General features: G+C 41.0%; 4 protein-coding genes across 8 annotated transcripts in view; 2 read left to right on the forward strand and 2 right to left on the reverse strand.

Moving 5' to 3' along the window:
• LOC141764947 (ecto-ADP-ribosyltransferase 5-like) overlaps window positions 1-21,107 on the reverse strand; it is a 54,005-nt gene that overhangs the window by 18,508 nt on the left and 14,390 nt on the right. The gene's annotated exons all lie outside the window — the stretch shown is intronic.
• LOC141764951 (erythroblast NAD(P)(+)--arginine ADP-ribosyltransferase-like) overlaps window positions 1-21,107 on the reverse strand; it is a 53,759-nt gene that overhangs the window by 5,632 nt on the left and 27,020 nt on the right. The window contains exons 1-4 of one of the 3 annotated variants that reach the window (XM_074630668.1): window positions 15,525-15,564; window positions 10,681-10,804; window positions 10,065-10,162; window positions 7,304-8,240 (exon numbers count right to left, since the gene is read on the reverse strand). The exons of 1 other annotated variant lie outside the window; for it this stretch is intronic. In XM_074630668.1, coding sequence (XP_074486769.1) covers window positions 7,503-8,240; window positions 10,065-10,139 — 813 coding nt within the window. In that variant the 5' untranslated portion in view covers window positions 10,140-10,162; window positions 10,681-10,804; window positions 15,525-15,564 and the 3' untranslated portion in view covers window positions 7,304-7,502. Of the gene's footprint in view, window positions 1-7,303; window positions 8,241-10,064; window positions 10,163-10,680; window positions 10,805-15,524; window positions 15,565-21,107 lie in introns of those variants that run through there. One more of the 3 variants, XM_074630670.1, reaches the window with a different exon arrangement.
• Window positions 132-21,107, forward strand: part of rdm1 (RAD52 motif containing 1) — a 45,292-nt gene continuing 24,316 nt past the window's right edge. Inside the window, exons 1-8 of one of the 3 annotated variants that reach the window (XM_074630671.1) lie at window positions 133-257; window positions 1,587-1,690; window positions 2,249-2,428; window positions 2,728-2,856; window positions 2,944-3,115; window positions 5,687-5,785; window positions 5,891-5,967; window positions 6,150-6,425. In XM_074630671.1, coding sequence (XP_074486772.1) covers window positions 1,592-1,690; window positions 2,249-2,428; window positions 2,728-2,856; window positions 2,944-3,115; window positions 5,687-5,785; window positions 5,891-5,967 — 756 coding nt within the window. In that variant the 5' untranslated portion in view covers window positions 133-257; window positions 1,587-1,591 and the 3' untranslated portion in view covers window positions 6,150-6,425. The other 2 variants (XM_074630673.1, XM_074630672.1) reach the window with 2 other exon arrangements.
• Window positions 17,387-18,905, forward strand: LOC141764953 (SUN domain-containing protein 1-like). The gene is made up of 5 exons (XM_074630674.1): window positions 17,387-17,593; window positions 17,708-17,835; window positions 17,973-18,143; window positions 18,255-18,344; window positions 18,528-18,905. Exons 1-5 carry the CDS (start codon window positions 17,500-17,502, stop codon window positions 18,633-18,635), a joined length of 591 nt encoding a protein of 196 aa, XP_074486775.1. The 5' UTR covers window positions 17,387-17,499; the 3' UTR covers window positions 18,636-18,905.

Raw genomic sequence — 21,107 nt, forward strand, 5'->3', positions numbered from 1 at the left:
ATTTATTATTATTATTATTATTATTATTATTATTATTATTATTATTATTATTATTAATAATAATAATAATAATAATAATAATGTTTATTGACATTATAACAAATACATGCTATGTATTTGTTATAATGTCAAAATGTACGATGGACATGTCGTCACTTCCTTTCTGCGTCCTCATTGGTTCCCGTAGCTGACCCCGCCTCTCACCGGAAGCGCGGGAAAGTGTGTTTGTTTGGTGGAGGGCAGAAGGAGAAGTTACGGTGAGTTAAATCAACTTTTACCGGCTTTAAAATAAACAACCGGAGACTCAAACCTGCCGGTTACCGGACAGAAGACGGTGAATCATCCGTAACTTTAATTTAAACCGACGACAACCTTCAGAACCTGAACCTGCTCTCTGAAGCCCGAAGAGAGCCGGAGACACTCGAACACAACCGGAGAGACCCGAAGAGACCCGAAGAGACCCGACCGCCCCGCCAGACTCCATTCACTCTACAGTAATTTAACACTAACTAGTTTAGTTTAACATTAGCTAGTTGTTCCACCTATTCTTTACAGTAAACAACATCAAACTCGAGCAGATTAAATGACGTTTTGTCGTGTGTAACATGACCTGTTAATCTCTTTAGGTCAGATATACTGCTGGTGAACCTCATTCTAACATTAACAGGTCTCTTCTCTGTGTTTCCTCTTAAAGGACCACATGTTGCAGCATTAGGGCCACATTTATGAGAATAAAGTCATAATATTATAAAGTAGTAATTGTACGTGTTATTTTAGAGGGAAACGTGGAGCATCTTGTGAAGTTCAACTTTAGTTTAGGTTTCACAAATAACAAAAAACCTTCATCTTCTGGCTCATCATCATCATCATCATCATCATCATCATCATCATCATCATCATCAGGACCTGGAAGAGATTATTATTATTAAAGAAACTGAGTTTATTCTGAAGAAAGAACCACACGGTCCTGCTGGAGGAAACTGACTTTTTAGAGGAGGAGATGACTTTATATCTCTTAAAGTTATGACTTTATTCTCGTAATATTACGACTTCTTTCTTGTTATATTACAACTTTTTTTTTTCCTGAAATAGTATGACTTTATTCTCATTAAATCTTTGTCTTCACCGGTCTTCACCTGTCCTCTGTCTCCACCGGTCTCCACCGGTCTCCACCTGTCTCCACCGGTCGCCACCTGTCTCCACCTGTCCTCTGTCTTCACCTGTCTTCCTCTGTCTTCACCTGTCTTCACCTGTCCTCTGTCTTCACCTGTCCTCACCTGTCTTCACCTGTCTTCACCTGTCTTCCCCTGTCTTCCCCTGTCTTCCTCTGTCTTCACCTGTCCACACCTGTCCTCTGTCTTCCTCTGTCTTCACCTGTCCACACCTGTCCTCTGTCTTCCTCTGTCTTCCTCTGTCTTCCTCTGTCTTCCTCTGTCTTCCTCTGTCTTCCTCTGTCTTCACCTGTCCTCTGTCTTCACCTGTCCTCTGTCTTCACCTGTCCTCTGTCTTCACCTGTCCTCTGTCTTCACCTCTCTTCACCTGTCCTCTGTCTTCATCTGTCCTCTGTCTTCACCTGTCCTCTGCAGGTGTGATGGAGGTGGACATCCTGGAGTTCAAGGTTCCTGTGGAGAACAACAAGACTCTGTTTGTATGGGACATCCAGCCGTCTCACACAGAGACCCAAATCTACGTGAGTCCACCTGGGGATCAGTTCTATGTGGGTCCACCTGGGGGTCAGGTCTATGTGAGTCCACCTGGGGGTCAGGTCTATGTGAGTCCACCTGGGGGTCTCAGGTCTATGTGAGTCCACCTGGGGATCAGGTCTGTGTTAGTCCACCTGGGGATCAGGTCTATGTGGGTCCACCTGGGGATCAGGTCTATGTGAGTCCACCTGGGGGTCAGGTCTATGTTGGTCCACCTGGGGATCAGGTCTATGTGGGTCCACCTGGGGATCAGGTCTATGTGGGTCCACCTGGGGATCAGGTCTATGTGGGTCCACCTGGGGATCAGGTCTATGTGGGTCCACCTGGGGATCAGGTCTATGTGGGTCCACCTGGGGATCAGGTCTATGTGGGTCCACCTGGGGATCAGGTCTATGTGGGTCCACCTGGGGATCAGGTCTATGTGGGTCCACCTGGGGGGGTCAGGTCTATGTGGGTCCACCTGGGTATCAGGTCTATGTGAGTCCACCTGGTTCAGCACGTTTAAGAGTCCTGTGAGACGGTAACAGCTGTGTGTCGTCCTTTAGGGCGGGTTGTCCCGCGTCTTCTCGTCCTTCGGTCCTCTCTACCTGCTGAAGGTTTGTCCCAACGCTCCGCTCAACCCGCCCGGGTTCTACGCCCTCATCAAGTTCTACTCTGCTGCTCAGGCCTCAAAGGCACAACGGCAGACTGACGGCCGGCCGCTGCTCCAGAGCTCTCCACTCAAGGTTCCTTCTTCTTCTACTGTAGTTTATCAGGAGCTTTCAACACACGTTCTTCTTCTACTGTAGTTTATCAGGTTCTTTCAACACATGTTCTTCTTCTACTGTAGTTTATCAGGAGCTTTCAACACATGTTCTTCTTCTACTGTAGTTTATCAGGTTCTTTCAACACATGTTCTTCTTCTACTGTAGTTTGTTTGTTTTTGAGGTAGAAGAGCAACATTTCCTTTTATCTTTGTAAAAGAAACCTTTCGTATTACTTCATAAAAAACTGATATCAGGACATGCTGTTGCTATGGTAACAGGTGAGGCTGAGCTCCAAACAGACTCCTCACTTCCTGTCTGACAGCAGCAGACCTCTGAGCCACGCCCGCTGCCTGGAACTGGCCAATCACTGCCTGGGATTCAACGGCTGGACCTCTGACATCATCACAGTGAGTAAAACACACACACACCTTTACATACAGGTGAGCTCGTGTTAGAGCAGCAGGTGACTTCCTGTCTGTGTCTGTCGTCCTTAGCTGAAGGAGCTCACCAACGAAGAAGAAGAAGAAGATGAGGAAGGTGAGGAGGAGGAAGGTGGAGGCAGACGGAGGAGGCTGAGGTTCGGCTGTCTGCTGCAGCTCTCCTTCCCTCATCACGGACAGACGACCAGAGCAGCAGCAGTGGTGGAGGACAGCTTCACCTGCACAGGTGAGGACCGCTTCACCGGGCTTCACCTGCACAGGTGAGGACCGCTTCACCGGGCTTCACCTGCGCTTGTGAGGGCGGCTTCACCTGCGCTTGTGAGGGCGGCTTCACCTGCCAAATGCGGGTAAATTGTTGGCAGTGGCGGGTGAAATCATCAGGACATCTAGAAAACGCTGGTGATGGGAACAGAGAACCGGTTCCTAGTTGTCCGATTCTTTGGCATCTCGTGCCTCCGTGACTATCGATTCCTCTGTATTGATGCTTTCCGACAGTTACGCTGCACAATGACGCGTACGCACGCTGGATCATGTTTCAGTTTCTTTGACCAGAGTCACGGCGGAGAGAAAAAAAGCGCTCAACAGCATGACGCTACTAAACCTGAGGGGACGTACACTATTTCTTACCTGATAATGAGACACCGAGAACAACTAACCTGTGTTGAAATCATCAGGAAGAGAATTAGTAACGTTAGCTGTTAGCAGCCGTTAGCAGCTCAGTCCTGACTGGTTAAATAACGGAGATACGAACGTTAACGGAGGTCCCATTGAGTTATTATTATGAGACGTTCAAGCTCTGCTCAGTAAAAAAGACTAACTAGGGCTCTAGACTAACTTTTCCACTGGTAGCACTGGTGCTACCAACTTTCTCAGTTGGTCGCACAAGCACATGATTTGGTCGCACCCTTTTTTTTGGGTAACAGCATGGTATTAATCAATGACCTTGCATGCTAATAAATAGTGGTCTTAATTTACATACCCCAGTGAAACATTGACAATGCCTCGAAACTTGATATTTGCAAAATATTTTAACTAACAACTTTAGAGTTGCCTGCAACGGACGGACCACATTGCCTACAATAAACACACAGCATAGCGTTCCCCTCGTACTGTAACCACGGGTACTGTGTTAGCCATTGTGGCTGAAAGTGATACTTCTTTTTCTTCACCTGTCTGTCAACCCGTCTCTCCGTGCCTGTTGCAGATTCATCATCAGTGGTGTCTGAGTCTGTTAGACTCTCCCTCACCACCAGCTTCCTCTCTCTCATTTGTTTTTTTTAAATAATCAGCGATAGGCCGTTTCATTTTGGTGAACAGCGAAACTTTGGCGCCCTGCAGTGTGATGCGCATGAGCAGGGTCTGAAATTAACTTTTTTCACTGCCTGCCACTGTGGCAGGTACGTTTTTTTTTGTCTGCCTCTCAGAAATTTTATCTGTCACTTTTGAAATCTATGCGATGAAATGAAGGAATAACATTTTAGATCTGATGTAATTCAATGTTTGATATAATTTACATGAAAAACATTCTATACATGGTAAATTACAGTGTTCAAATGACACCGTAGCTTCCGTGGGAGCCCTGTTTTTGGGGGGTGGGGGGGTACTGTAGCCTACACAGTACTGTACTGTACTCTGTTATTGCCATCTGTAGTGGTTATTTGCATAAAAACATAATTATTAATTGTGATTATTTAAATACAATATTTATAATCGGGTCATAATTCCCTTTCTATTATCTATTTTATATTGCTGTGAAAAAAATAGCATTTGGTCGAAAAACAAGATTTTGCGTAGGGCCCCCAAAAAGTTAGGACCGGCCCTGCTAGCTGCGCTCTAAAGTTAGAGGAGCTGCTGGAGATGCTGCTGTGATGAGGAGAGACGCAGCATGTTGGTACGGACACAATTCATTCATTGCAGCCTTGTTACCCAAAGGGGACAAAGAGGAGGAAGTAAGTAAATAAGTGGTTAACATTAGTAACATGATCTGAGCTGTTGCGGAGTTTTGACTCATTAACGTAACGTTATCATCAGCTCACTCACTGTTAATACAAACGTCAGTTGCCGACTCGTTAACTGGTAACGTTAATACTATAAAGTTTACCTCATTGACTTGGGAATAATTCCCCGTTGGCGCTACAGCTCCTGAGATCATAGGCCAGCGGTAGCCTATATGTTATGTGTGTGTGTACATGCGGGACGGATCGGGCGCAAACAGTTTGTATGTGTGTGTTTATGTTGTCACGGAGGTTTAATAATAATGGCGCGTTACACAAAACGTGCAATCATTTTCATCATCGCAGGTTTACACAGAACAGAGGAGAGTGCAGGAGAGGAGAGAAAGGCTGCACCTGGGAGGAACAAAAAGGACTGCTTTCATCTGCAATGCTCTTACCTTGTTACCAACATAGTAATGATCATGCACTCGCAAAATGCGACTAGGTAAAAACTTTACTCGCACACTCCCCAAAAAAGGTCGCATATGCGATCATTTTGGTCGCAGTCTAGAGCCCTGCTATTGGGTGAAGGTAAATTACAACGTTATCATGATGTGTTCAAATGTAATCTCGTAAAATTAAGTTTTCGGCAAGAAATTTGAATAAATAAATAATAAATCCAGTTGTTTGAAGATATTTTCACATCAATATAAAATAGATAATAGAGAATTATGACCTGTTTAACTTCATTAAAAAGTAATCAGATTACAAAAGTAATTAAAATGAAGTAAAAGAATGACATTAACTGACATTGAATTGAATAAAAACCATAAAATGAAGACAGATGTTTGTTGTCTCTGCAGGTCCAGATGTTCTGCTACAGAAACGCTGTAAACTACAGAAGATGGTCAGAGAGAAAGCTCTGGTCCAGGCCTTCACTGCAGTACTACTCATACTACTAGGTAGGAGTACTACTACTACTGATGTAGCTGTGAACTGATGTCAGACCTGTTGAACTGTTTTATAACGGTCATCACTGATGGTGGCCCGGCTCTGTGTCTCTGTAGGTGACGGTAAAGTGATGGTGGAGGTGAAACAAACCTCAGACCAGCTCCTACCTGAGCAGACTGAAGGACTCCTCTAGGTAAGCTCACCTGTTCTCAGCCTGTGGTTAACACAAAACTGCATAGGGTTAAAAAGTTGTATAATTGTCCAGTGGTAAGGCTATTTCGAGCATGGACTATAGTTTATAAAGTGACTGGCGATTCAATTTGAATGTGTGAGAGTGAAACACAGATGACTCGTATTATACTTCTCTTTGTCTAGAAACATAAAACCACATTTCCTGTGAGAAGCCACGCGGGGCGATACTCATCTGCATCTGAAACCTGTAGACAACACAATGAAAAAAGCAATTGTGAAAACACGTGAATATAGAAATAAAGTTTCATACTGATGACTAGTGGTAACGGAATAAAAGTGTGCTCCCAGATGTTCTGGGCACTTGACTGCAAGTAAAGGCTAATTCCTTACTCATTCCTTGGTAATGGGGACCAACAGTAGAAAATGTTACTCGCAATTCTGATTAAATCCTTAAATCCACTCACTTACTTACCATTATTAATATTTTGTTTGTATTTTGTTAGCTTTAATTTATTTTATTTTATTTTATTAAATTAATTTTCAATTCTTTCTTTTTCCCTTCATTTATTATTCTCATTTTTTTCTACATATTTTCACATAAAAATATTACTTTTTGATCAATGACTATGTTATGGCATGTTCTCTGGCTTACTCACTGATATTATATGATGAAACGATAATGTATGTCAGAGAACAGAGTACATGTTTGGCCTGAGTGAGTTAATAAATAAAAAGTCAATTCTGATTAAATCCTGAATTGTGCAGAAAAGGCCTATTAAACAGTAAATGATATTCACCTCTATCAGCTTGTTGCTAGATTATCTACAACTATTCACCAAGGAAAGCAAAACAATGTTGTTGTTTAAAAGATGATTGATTTTATTCAGAAAAACAAATTATTTGATGCAGAAAGAAATGCTGATATATGTAAAAGCACATCACAAATGCCTGTTTGAAATCGTAAAAAAGTTGTTGCTCATGTTGTTGTACAATATGTCTGGGAAGCATGAAAACTTAAACCTGCAGTAGGCAGAATATCTTTGGCATAATTGGGCAAAAAATTCATAATAACTTTGCAATATATTGTAATTCAAGTGTTCTGAGAGAAAACTAGACGTCTGCACCTCCTCAGTGAGTGATCAGTAAGACTCAGAGCCGCCAGAATGTCAGTCAGTGAAGGACAGAAACGCCAGCTTTACCCTCGGCATCAGATTGTGTTGCAAAGTCTGCGTCCTCATAGCCAGCTCCGGTGAAACTGAAGCCTTATTGACTCTGGAGTGAGTGTGTGTCAGGAGGAGGAATAGTCCGATGTCTTTGTATTTCCCAGTTGGAGTTCCGCCAGGAAGTGCCGGTGTCTTGGTGGAGTCGAGGCCGACGCTGCAAACCTGACTTGCTGTTAACTGACGGATCGACGGTACCGTGAGTAGCCTATTGTAAATAATCGCTATTTCTGAACTGCGAATTCAGACGCTGTTATTTGTACTTTTTTGTAATGAGCTTGGATTTTAGAAGGATCATATGGACACAGTTAGCTATTTATGCAGCACGGCAGTTTACATTGCTTTGAACTCCTGCACTTTCCAGGATATACACAACCTCACAGTCCTCAAGACCTTCTACAGATTTATCCTTTATTTTCTCAGTTATGTTGAACATCTCATAGGGAGGGATGAGCACTTCTTGCTCTACATCTCTAAGACGTGGATAATGTTTGAGGTAAGCACCAGAACAGGTTTTAATTTTAAAGCAGGTCTTGTCACCAAAGTGGTTCAGTTTTGTTTTGTTAGAGCTGGAGGCAAAGAAACCAAACCGAATTATTTGGTTGACATCGCCAGTAAACTCAGCTTTGGATCTGCGGTAAGAAGTGCGACACCTTTTATTATTATTGAGGATCTGCACAGCGGATGTCAACCAGAAATGTAAGGAGTGAAATGGGAAGGAGGTGCCATAGACGGTTCTGTTGGTCCGGACTGCAGCATTGAACGTCTCATAAAAGCTTCCAAGACCAGATGTATAAACACAGATTGCTTGCATGTGATCCATAGTTAGAGCCTCATCCTCTTTGTATCTACGTTTTCGTCTGTCGTCGGCACAAGGTAGTGCGTTCTTCCAGACTTTTGCAAATGTTCCAGTGTTCTCTTTTTTAAAGTATTTGTTCTTGACCCTTTTCATCATTTTGTATTTGCAATCAGAGTACATGTCATCAACAGCATCTTTAACCATGCTCATTTGGAAGCTGGGATTTGCCTTTGGTAGATTGATGATAAAACTGATCTAGAGGGGAGGGAAGAAAAAGATGAGAGGAAATGTCATGAATTAGACACAGTTCTTATCACTGTGCATGAGTGTCTGTAGAGACATTTATGGTCCCCTAAGGGCAAATTTGTTTCCACAAGTGCATTTTGTGTACCTCCAGAACACATTTACATACACCAACATAAATAACATGCATAATAAAAAACTCACTTGAGAAACGTAGCTTATTGTTTGATGACTGATTCGTTCGCTGCTGAGACATTTGGTACTACTTTCCTCGACACTATACCCTACTGCTACTCATGCATATACTGTTTGGGGGGGCTCACCAGATTAATGCCTGTATTCTTTATGTGCTTGATCGCTAACTTAAGAACATTTAGCGTTGAACCTTTTTCTGATTTGAAGTTTTCGACCCAGCGATCAACACATATATATGTGTGTGTACACTGTTAACATTTTGCAAAGTTTTCAGAGATTTTCACATAAATTAGTTCAGATGAGTGATTCCCAAAGACTGGGTTGGGGCCAGGACAGTTGGGTCACTAGAGATTTTAGAAGGTCTAGGACTGCCCCTTTTACTCGATTAGATGATTAATTGGTAATTTTGGTTTCAGTTGACTAAGATTTCGTTTATGCTTTTTTCATGCTAAATGACTTATTTCCAAGAAACTTATGAGCACATCTCTGAAAAACACAAGATTTAAAGTGCTGCTTTTGAGTGATTCTTTGTGTAGAAACTCAGTTTTACAGATCTGTCGATTAAATCAACTAATCGAATAGTCGACTAAACTATATGAATGTTAGTGTTAGTTATTTATCAAACATATATCTCTTCAAAAGGTCTGGTTCAAGATAATATAAGGTGATGAGGGAAATGGCAGTAAAAATGGTCAGAAATGTTAAAGGGACTGTTTTTAAGAATCAAAAATTGGTTGTAACAGCGACACCTGTGGCCGTTAAGTCAACGAAAGTCAGTGTCCTGTTGCTCGCACTCGCCCGTGTGCCCGCGCTGCCTGAATGTGAGCGAGCATCCGTCAAATCAGTGAGGCGACACACGTCAGCTAAAACCACAATATCACTCTATATTTCACCTGCTTGGCAGTAATGTTAGCTGACCAGACGAAGGTCTCTCCATGAATCACTGCTGATCCTAGTGTTGCATTTTCTTGCTTCAGCATCCCGACCGCGGTCGGAGGGAATGGGAGACACCGGAGTTTTGGTCGGAGACGATAACGTTTCTCGCTGCGGAGCCCCGTCACTTCACAAGACACGGAAACCTCTGTTGGTCTGGAGGAGCTGCAGCATTTATTTCTGCACAAACGTCCACTGTACATTCACTAGATATTCTCAGAGCTAAACTAACTCTTATGCCGCGTGTAGTGTGCGCGCATGCACGTGAGGTGGAGCGAGCTGTGAGTGAAGGCAAGCAGGCAGAGGAGCAGAGGAGTAGAGTACAGCAGAGACTCCGGCCCTGGAGACTAAAGTTACGGTCTCCCCCGCGTCCTCCGACCGCGGCCAACACTGTTTAACAGACGGACCTCACTAGATAGAACTTTGCGGTTTTGGTGCTTCCGTGTAGTTTGTGTTGGAGTCTGAGTCTGAACAGCGTAGCGGCACGCGTGCGCGCATGGAACACCGACCCGGATAGATTTATACCTGTTTGAAGTTACAAACAGTCCCTTTAATTTACGCACAAAAATTCACTCTTCTCGCGATCTATAGATATAAGGCATATTTTGAATTGGGTTGCAATGGTTTGTCATGTTTAAAAAGTGTGTCCACGGAAAAAAGTTTGGGAAACACTAGTTTAGATTTAAGTGGGTTGAATGTAACACTCACCTTCCTGGAGCCTGCAGGCATCGTCCAGCAGAGGAGCAAACACAGTGCAGCAAAAACCAGCATGGTACCCTTCATCACTGCAGTTAGGCAAACAGCTTCTGAATGCACACACACATAACACATACACAAAAGACGTCAGCAATGATGATAAAACAAACAATATATTCTACATCACATCTCATAATCGCGGGTGCAAGCGGCCGAAATGGGTTTCCTCAGGAGGGTGGCTGGCGTCTCCCTTAGAGATAGGGTAAGAAGCTCAGTCATCCGTGAGGGACTCGGAGTAGAGTCCTTGCTCCTTTGCGTCGAAAGGAGCCAGTTGAGGTGGTTCGGGCATCTAGCACGGATGCCTCCTGGGCGCCTCCCTTGGGAGGTGTTCCAGGCACGACCAGCTGGGAGGAGACCACGGGGAAGACCCAGGACTAGGTGGAGAGATTATATCTCTACTCTGGCCTGGGAACGCCTCGGGATCCCCCAGTCAGAGCTGGTTAATGTGGCCCGGGAAAGGGAAGTTTGGGGTCCCCTGCTGGAGCTGTTGCCCCCGCGACCCGATCCCGGATAAGCGGTTGAAGATGGATGGATGGACATCTCATAATTTGTTGTAGTATTAACTCACCAGTCTTTCAGAGAAGAAAGTGTTGAACACCTAAGATCAAACGTTTTGACCAGACAATGAGTTGTCAGTGAATTTTCAAGACTTATATATAGCCTGCCTGGTCCCAGGTCACCTAATGCCAAATCTGCACAGACGCACAAAGACGTACACACTTACTAAGTGGAAATGGAAATGTGGTTTACCCTTACCAGGCAATTGACACGTTCATCGTCGACTCAAATGGACTCACTAACCGATGTGTCAAAACCAGAAGCTCTCTATATGATTTCTGAGCCATCTGTGGTTACATGGTGCAAATGCAAGCCGTTCACACGAGATCAGTCAAGCCAACTTTTATGTTTTCAAAGCAAGCAGTAGTCTGAGTTCGAAATAGAGGTGAAAAAGGGAACAATCTTAAAAATCATCACAACCTATACAAACTAGTTTTTACTAATATGAAAGTACTTAACCCTTGTGTTGTCTTAGGGGTCAAAAATGACCCACCACTGTGTTTAACAACATAGGAAACCCCCTTAATGATCTTTTTTCAACTTGAAATTCAATGACTTTTCCTAGAATGACCCCAACATGAGAAAAAGTTAAACATTGCCTTTGTTCATATTTCCATAAAAGCTGTACACCAACAGGGTACAAATCTTGTCTTAGGGGTCATTTTTGACCCGGCAGTTATAAAATCATTTTCATACTACAGAAACCATAAAAAACACACCACACACACAAGAAATTGAGATTACGTGTGCTACTGATTGAACTCAGGGAAAACTAAAACTTTCTCGCGAATGTGCAGCATCTCCCCTCCACGACCCCGCACCTGACTGAAGTTCACAGACAAAATACAAACATCAGAGAGAATAAACATTTCTTGAAAGCATTGTTTACTAATGGGGAATGCAGTCAGAGGCTATAAAGGTGCTGCAGATGACAGTACCCCCAGTACTCTCTTTACTGTAGCCATGAGTGCACGTTTCACTGCCCAGCAGGTTGGGGTTAGGGTTTCGAGTGGATTCCACTGATTAAACCGTCTTTCTGCACTGTGAAGAGGAAAAACCTAGATATTCACAAAGTTTGTGATGAATGACAGGTTGTTTCTTCATGCAAAATAGATTTGGGGTTTAAAATGCAATCAAGCTGCTTTATTTTAGGGGTTAGTGAAGGCGGGTCATTTTTGACCCTTAGGACAAGTGGTGTATACAGAAAGTTAAGACAACACAAGGGTCCCACATTCACGTATGAGGGATGCAACCTCTCATACGTGAAAGGTTCTGAGCCGACTTGTAAACAAATCTCTTGATTGACTTAAAGAACCACTCTGGTAGTTCAGACAGCCAACTCAATAAAGGACTCAACAATAAAAGTTAATACGACAGCAACTGCTGCACCGGAGTGTGAGAATCAAACTCTGTAGCCACCACCTTGTATGTGTCATTTGTCTCATTAACCATAATTTCCTGTGAGAAACCACAAGCAGCAAAACCTAAGTGTGAAATGTGTGGACTCAAACATTATTGCAAATGTGCTTGTGCAAGGAAGTATGTATGCAAGGAAGTATGTGAAGACCCTGCCTTTTAAAAAAGAAATCTATTTAACAAGGAAACATTCATATTGGTTGTATATATTCTGTATCGTGTTTTCCCTACGATATCTTTGTCTTGAAATTAAAGTATGATTACAGAAATGATCTTTTGGCACAACAGAGGAGAAAAATACGTCGTAATATTATGGGATAAAGTCATAACTTTACAAGAAAAAAAGTTGTAGTAATACGAAAATAGTCATAGTTTGACGAGGAAAAAAAGTAATATTACGAGAATAAAGTCATAACTTTAGGAGAAAAAAAAAACAACACGTAAAATTACTACTTTATATTATGACTATATTCTCATAATATTACGGCTTTTTTTCTTGTAAACCTATGACTTTATTCACGTAATATTATGACTTTATTCACGTAATATGACTTTATTCTCGAAATCTCAGATTGATTTTTTTTTTCCTCAATGTGGCCCTAATACTCCGTCGTACCATAGATCTACCATAATGATAAATAAAAATGAAAATGTAAACAAAAAAAGTTATTCATCCAAAACAACTACTCTACCTCTGAGAAATATTTGTTAAACCAATGCCAAAATAAATTATCTTTAGCATTGCAAGTGCTGTGAAACTAAAACTGGCACAAATGCCAGCACATTTGCTCGTCACGTCTGCTCATTTAGTGATAACCAGCTTGTGAGTTGTGGTGCGTTGTGGGAGGAAAAGATGTAACTGGTGATAAATCTAAATTTTCCGAAATTTCAGATAGCCAGCCTGCACATTGCGGCGATCAAAGGCAATGTATTGATTTGTTTGCTAAGTCACTATTCTGTCTGTGCAAGCATGTTAAATATTTTGTCATTTTGAGATTGTTGTTCTTAAACCCTCATTCAACTGGAAGACTTCATAATGTCAAAGCAGTTGAGAGAGACAACAGGAGAAGAAATGTATAAATTAATTTATTTTCAAGTTTCGGATGGATCATTAAAGGCATGGCGAAACAAATAATCTGACAAAGAAAGAAAGAAATCTGGTATCTGTGGCCGGATGTGATGATTGGACGGCCTTCCAGCCTGCCTGCCTGCGTGCACTCTGCCCGTGCACTCATTGCACGTCACCTGAGTCTTTCACAAGCTGTTAGCCGACAGCTGTGAGTGCTAACAATAGCTGTGTTCGCTGTTCACATTCATTTTGATATGTTTATGTTCATAATCATAATTGTGGGGGAGTGGTTTGGAGGGGGACCAGAGGTGACGGACTGACAGTGTTGATGACTTTCTTGCTAGATTTAGGGACTTTCGGAGTAGTCGTACTGGTGTACTCATGCTAGTTTCTCAAGATCGCCCACCCTGCCTTTAACAGTCATAGTGCTTATAGGTGTACACACCAAGGCAGTATTGGTCAGGGGTCCTGCCAAGAGCACGGAGTATGAATATTGTAGTAGAACTGTGTGGAAAAGGAGGGTATGTGTGTGAGATGACTAAGATTTCTTTCGTCGATTAGTAATTTTTCTATGCTTTTTCATGCTCAATGACTTATTGAAGGAATTTATGAGCACATCTCTGGTAAACACAAGATTCAAAGTGGTGCTTTTGTGTTATTCTTTGTAGAGAAACTCTTCAAAATCGTATCGGTGTTAGTCAACTAAGAATTGTTAATATCATCAATTTCATCTGTGCTTGCTTTTCCTGCTGTGACCTGTCAAAATGACTTGAAATGAAAAAGGCAGATTAACAGGTATGATGTTGCAATAAATATCCAGCAGATGGCAGCATTGTCCAACTGTATGACCCCCAATCACAATGTGTGTGTAAAGCATGTGTGGGTATGCCTCACCCCTTCGGCATTCTGATTATTTTTCAATTTAATCCTCAGTAGAGGCAACACGGTGAGAACAGGATGGGAAGGGAGGACATATTGGAGAGATGCGGGGAGGAGAGCTCGGAGGAACGAATGGATTTCAAAAACAGAGGGAGGGAGAGGAGATACACAGGATGCTCTGAGAGATGATAAAATGCAAAGACAGGGGCAAGGGGGGTTCAGGAAGAGAGGATACAAAAAAATAAACAGAGAAAGGTTGGCATCAGTCTCCTGTTACACTGCAGGCCCAGCAGAGATACGAGAGAAAGACAGGCAGAGAGAAGGCAGGAGCAAAGAGTGAAGTAAGAGTGCAGGCAAACGGGGAAAGTGAAGCTAATAAGGGGATGGGAGGGATTGGTGGAGAGTTTGGAGAGCAGGAGAGTGATTAATCCTTCCTTTGGGAGATTAATATTCAGACTGTGTGAGAGAGATGTTTCTAATCATTTTGTCCAGTGCAGTTTGACAAAATGTTAGAAACACCTTTCAAGAATTCCCTTTCGTACATTTCCTAATATAACTGCAAAGTTTCTAATTGTGCAAAAAAACAAAACAATATGTTCAACTTGATGTTAGGTCAAATAGTTTTGTTTAATGACTTTCATGCACAGGTGGGTAGTTCCTGTAAGCCTCTATTCAACTGGGTTAGGCAGTAATGGAGCACTGATTGAATTTATACTTATTCAAAAACTCAAAAACTGACACAATTAAAGAAAAAAAGCTGTAGATGACCGTATGACAGACAAGGTAGTGTAACTTTATACAGACATAACAAGGAAACACACCGTGTTAATAATAAGCCAACCACCTCACGGTACCGAGTGAAATTCTAGTTTATTTATTTATTAATGCATGATCTTCCCTTTGCATTTCACCTCTTATTTATTTCCCAAAACGTATTTATTTCTGTATTCTTTTCGTCATACATTTCTTTATGCATTTCTGCCTTATTGTGCAAATGAGGGGGCTTAATTAATTATTAACTATTTTATAAAAATTGATCTAAAATGACTATTATAAACAGTATTTAATAATTATACATTAAAATAGCATATAATGGTTAAAATAGGGCCCTTAGGCTTGAGAAGCTGCTGCTCTTCATCGGAGGTGGAAAACTAATTGACACTTCTGATCAGACACAAATCTCACCATTGTCGACACAAATGTAACCTGGTAGCTGATGTCATGATTCAGGGAGTTTTTTAAAGAAATTTCAAAGAAGTTATTTGCTAATTATTATATATTTACCAGGAGACATTGAAATAGCCTAACTTTGTATTCTTTTCCTGGAAATGTTTCAAATATCAGCTATTGGGAAATAGCAGAAAATAATTATTAAATATAATAAAGTAATTTTTGATCAATTTCTGAGGTAAATATTGGGGTAATTTTGGCAGAAATCCCAAAGAAATGTACTTGCTAATTATCACCTAATTACCATGAAATTTGCGGACCTGTAAAATTAAGTGTTGCCACTTTTGTTGTTGTTTTTTTGTCCGTTTTATCCCTTCATCATAGTGTTATTATTATTATTATTCATCATTCATCATTCATCATAGTGACAGTGAAGGTTGCCATAGCTACCGGGGCAGTGATGGTTGCCTAGCTACAGGGGTGCGTTCTATGTTCTACGTTTATGATGTCACTCTAGAATTCTCTGACGCATCACAGCCGTTTTGGAATTCAGTGAGATTAGGACTGCCTCATTCTTCACTCGTTCTCTCAGAGCACAAGTTATCTCACAGTTTTCTTGCAAAACCGCAGAGAAACCAAAACTCAACGCAAAACATCCACTTCTTCATTGTCACAGTGTTATCACACAGACAAAGTGAAGGTAAATCATTGTTTCTCTCACAGATCTGTGAAACACACACTCAGTAAGCAGAGCAGCAATACCTCTGCATGGTTTCTGTTAGAACATATTCATATGTAACGTGATTAATCCTTCCTTTGGGAGATTAATATTAAGACTGTGTGAGAGAGATGTTTCTAATCATTTTGTCCAATGCAGTTTGACAAAATGTTAGAAACACCTTTCAGGAATTCATATACATATATATACAATATGTTCAACTTGATGTTAGGTGAAATAGTTTTCTTTAATGACTTTCATGCACAGGTGGTAGTTCCTGTAAGCCTCTATTCAACTGGGTTAGGCAGTAATGGAGCACTGATTGAATTTATAAAAGAGAAGTAATAAAAGAGGATAAATATAATTATTTATATCATAAATATTAAAGAAAAAGTTACTTGTGTTGAAAATAAACATCAGTCTATATTCACAAAAAGAAGAGAAGATGGTTAAAAGGCTCATCCAACACAAACTACAACCTCAAAAATGGCTTTAGTTGAATCCACACATCTCTGACAGTGTTTTTTTTGGCTCCTGTGTGTCTGACACTCAAAAACACAAAACTATTGACATGCACTGAGTTGCTTCTAATAGAAGTGTTGTAGTTAGAAAAGTCAAAGTGTACGACATAACTTGTGTCAGTGAGTGACTGACCACCTCCTCTGCTCTCTTGTTTGGTTTACAGTCATGTTACGTAGAAGCTCTCGACTGACCGAAGCAGGATACTATAACCATCTAGGACAACCAGTCATTTCCTACAGGGAGACTTCTACCTACAGGTAAGCTGACATTTGTGTGTGTGTGTGTGTGTGTGTGTGTGTGTGTGTGTGTGTGTGTGTGTGTGTGTGTGTGTGTGTGTGTGTGTGTGTGTGTGTGTGTGTGTGTGCGCGTGTGTGTGTGCCACAGTCATGTTTGTATATGTTCTGTAGCACACAGGCTATGTACAGTATGTGTTTAACAGTCATAACTTCTTCATTATACATCTTCAAAGCGCTCACTCTTTCCTCATTTACTTTATAAAATACTTTCAGAAGACCTAAGAGGTTTGCCTCAGACAATCGAAAAGACACCACCAAGAAAATGGTCAGGTTTGTACTTGAGGCCAAAGAGGCCAGCAGGGTCAGCGGGGCCAACGAGGACAGCATGGACAGCATGAACAGCAGGAACAGCATTAATCGCTGGCTGTTCTTCATGCTGTTCGTGAGTCTTGGTAAGCGATCTCTCCTTCTACAAACAATCATATCTTGTTCATCAGCTTGTGTGTTTTATACTGTAGAGTGTCTGTCTTTTGAATAAAACATCACTGACCACTTTCTCCAATACTTTGTGTTTCTCTCCATCCATCAGGAATTACATACTTCACCCTGGCTCTGGATACGGTATGACCCTTAAAAGCAGCTTAGCTTTCTCTTTTACTTCTTTTTATTCTTAATGTGCACCTATAAAACACAATCACAGCCCAAATATGTTGTCACCTGTATACATGTTGAAACACACAATGATGTCACCATGCACCATTCAAATGAATCTCCTGTCACTTACAGGTCTTGAGCAGAACTGAAGGTCTGGAGCAGCAGATGAGAATGCTGCAGGACGAGGTGCTGAGGTTAAAGAGGATCAAAGAGCTGCCACCATGGGACTCCATGCCCAACTTTGCTCTGGAGTCGCAAGGTGAGACATCTAAATCACCCTCATCATTTTCATCTGTCAGATTGTAATTCGCACATGTGATTTTTAGTTTTGAGATCCTTTTCTCACTTTCTTTGTGTGTATTTTTGTGTGCAGGGGCCCGTCTTTTAGCTCATGTATCCTCGAAAACATACCAGAGCACAAAACCAATCTTTTCCATTCCTATCTGGAATTTCCCCATACCTTTTTGGAGACCAGCTGCAGACCCAAGTATTGTGACTCAGGTAGGAACTAGGAACTACACACAAAACACATGGCTATGCGGTTTGGCAATATCATCTAATGGTTTGGATTGTTTTACTGTCTATTTTGTTATACCTCATACCATCTAAACTTTTTTTTATACTCTTTCATTCTTCAGGCAGGACCAATCATGGTCGGACGCTGCTGGCCATTTCATGGTGAGAGTGGACATTTAGTCATAGCTCTGTCCCACCCAGTGACCATCAGCCATGTGACACTGGGTCACATTTCAAAGACCGTGTCGCCAACTGACAACATCTCAAGCGCCCCAAAAATGTTTGCTGTCTATGTAAGTCACAAATTTAAAATTGTTACACTGCAGACGTCCTGTGTATTTCACTGTCACGTACACGGAGAACAACAAGGTGTTCAACTGGATCTCTATCTTTCTCTCTTGCAGGGCATGAAGACTAAAGAGGATGAAGGTACCCTACTAGGAACCTTTCTTTATGATCAGGATGGCGAGTCATTGCAGACTTTCAAACTGTCTGTGAGTATTACATCATGCAACGAAACACATGCACATGCATTTTTTAATTTCCCCCACAAGCTAATATATCATAAGAATTACAGTTTGTCTGTCCTCATTGTAGGCTACTCATTATATCCCTTATTTCCCATCCTCTCAGTTTGTGCTCAACTAACTCTCTCTGTTCATTTCTCTATCTCTCAGGAGCAGGAAGAAGGTGTCTTCAACCATGTGAAGCTGCAAGTCGAGAGCAACTGGGGAAATCCTGACTACACTTGCCTCTACAATTTCAGGGTCCATGGGACCATATAGAAGACGGTGTTTGCTTATATATGGGACTATGTTGGAACAAACACCGTCTTCTTGGCTGGGTGCAAAGGCAGGTGAGAATGTATTTGTTCCAACAACCAACCATCTGTGAATAGATGGGCTTAATTTAACCTTGTGTTGTGGAATTTGCAGTCATAAAAATATTAGCAAATGGCTGGCTGGAACACCTGTGCTGGTGTAGACACAAGGTGGGTGGGTGGTCGCTGGGGAGAGGTGTGGTGTTCCGTGAGTGTTCACCATACTTCTTCCCAGCAAACCTCCTCCTGCCAGGTGAAGGAACCTGCTGGGGAGAGGTGTGGTGTACGTGAGTGTTCACCATACTTCTTCCCAGCAAACCTCCTCCGGCCAGGTGAAGGAACCTGCTGGGGAGAGGTGTGGTGTACACTGACTACACATGCGTGTACAATTTCAGGGTCCATGGCACCACATAGAACAGTGTTTGCTCCTATATATAGTTATAATAAAAATAAATTGTATTATAAATGTTGTATTGCATGTGCATATTGTATATTATAAATTGTATATTATAAATAATAATATGCGCATAAGAAAAGATAACTAGTCAATATGATAAAGTTAAATATATAAGTAAGTAATTGGTATTGTGATTAAGTTATATTATAAGTAATTAATTGGTATTCTGGATTGATAACAAATTTATAGTTTGATAAGGATAATTATATCAGTAATTAATTCATATTTCTGTATGACAGAGATAAAAGGTAATTATAGTAGACAAATTTAAGAACATTTAATTAGAGTATATGTATGGCTCAATAAGGAAGCTGGTTAATTATTAATGAATGAGTTATGGAGAAGGGGTGGGATTAAATAAGTTTGTACTTCTTCTTACTCCTTTTCGAATATATAAATCAAGGCATCAAGTGTTTGACAATTTGCTTTTCTTTTGCTTTTCATTGTATGTAAATACTACTTCTTTCTGGTTGTCCACTTGTTGGTATGATCATTCTCTTTTTCTTTATTTTGTTTGTATTCTACATGTTCTAAATACATTTTTAAATGAAATGAAAAGAAGCTTTGTAATTTGAGGTACCAAACTGTGAGAACAGTCTTGAACTACTGCACCATTTGTGTTTGAGTGAAAAATACAAGGATGGTGCAGATAAATAAAAACATAAATAATCAAAACAGCGACTGCTCTGTTTAATACAAATCTGTAAAGTGAGGGTATTAATTTGGCTGCTTGGTGAAAACGAGGCTGACACTGAAGAAAGATCCACGACTATGAAGCTGGACCGGCCCGCCTCCATGCTGCTGCCTGCACATGCTCGACCTGCATTTCCACCAGATCCGTGATGGAGGGTGTCTCAATGCAGGAGAAGCAGTCGCCCAGAGATTCAGCAGTGGCATCGCCTACTTCTTGCTTAAAATGTTGTCAGAAGTAGATTTGTTTAAGAAGTTTATATAAGTTGCCTCCAGCTTCCTGTGTGCAGAACCTCCCATTAAACACATGGTGGCAGCAGCACTCCACACTGTAAACAATTGCTGTTAATTTACTGCAGTATTTCAACAGTATTAACCTGTTATTGCTAAAAACAGTGCTTTACTGTTAATACAAAAGACAACCTGTTAAATTACGCTCATAGGCCGTTTTTAAACTGAACTATAATGCATTCTTAAAAAACAGCACTTTACTGCTGATCAACTGTCTAAAGGATCATTAGTAACAGTTTCATGCAGTATTTGTTTAATTCTGGGACCTGATGTGCTCATGTGAGGCTTGTACATTGTACATGATTGTAAAATCAGTGAATTAGCTCTGTTCTTCACTCACATGTTATGGTTTGCATTCTGTGCTTGTAGCCAGCTATAGACAGACATGTTGGGAAAAGTGTCAACAAGTCTACTATAGCCTTTTTCCTAACAAGTGCCTTTTGTATTTAGTGTGACTATTCCTATGTCTGTAACCTGCTAAGTCTATTCATCTAGGCAAAAAATGTTTATTAAAATGTATGTAAAAAATAAATAGTGCATTAAAACAAATTAGTAAGATAATGTAAAAGAAAGGTGAAAAACAGCTATATAATGTATCTTTAAACAGTAAATTAACTGTAAAATACTGTGAAATTAATAAAAAAAAAACAGTTCAAACTGTATTTTTCATTAACAGTACAAAGCTGTAAATTTCAGCGACAATATAATAATGTTAATTTTAAAGTAACATAAAGGCAACCCTGCTGTGAACTGTGGGCGTGTTGCTTGTTGCGCTCTCTCTCTCTACTCTCTAAAAACTTTTTTTTTTTTCTTTTTTTTTTTACAGTTTTTTTCAAGAAATTTTACTTTATCGTCCCAACACCTAGTAACTATAGTAACCCCATCACAAAAGCAAAACAAAACATGCCTGAGGCTGCATGAGCTCAGCATGATTTTTTTTGCATTCGGTGAGAAAAACATAATGGTCCAGTGATTCCACGACTTCCTTGTAGGCTTTTT

The sequence above is a fragment of the Sebastes fasciatus genome, chromosome 3 (assembly GCF_043250625.1).
Source record: "Sebastes fasciatus isolate fSebFas1 chromosome 3, fSebFas1.pri, whole genome shotgun sequence".
NCBI classification, from domain to species: domain Eukaryota; kingdom Metazoa; phylum Chordata; class Actinopteri; order Perciformes; family Sebastidae; genus Sebastes; species Sebastes fasciatus.

What these genes read in the sequence shown, in the direction of transcription:
- LOC141764953 (XM_074630674.1), top strand. Translation starts at nt 17,500, where the DNA reads ATGAGAATGCTGCAGGACGAGGTGCTGAGGTTAAAGAGGATCAAAGAG. An exon ending in CTTTGCTCTGGAGTCGCAAG is followed by an intron (nt 17,594 to 17,707) that starts GTGAGACATCTA and finishes TTTTGTGTGCAG; the next exon opens with GGGCCCGTCTTTTAGCTCAT. An exon ending in TGCAGACTTTCAAACTGTCT is followed by an intron (nt 18,345 to 18,527) that starts GTGAGTATTACA and finishes TCTATCTCTCAG; the next exon opens with GAGCAGGAAGAAGGTGTCTT.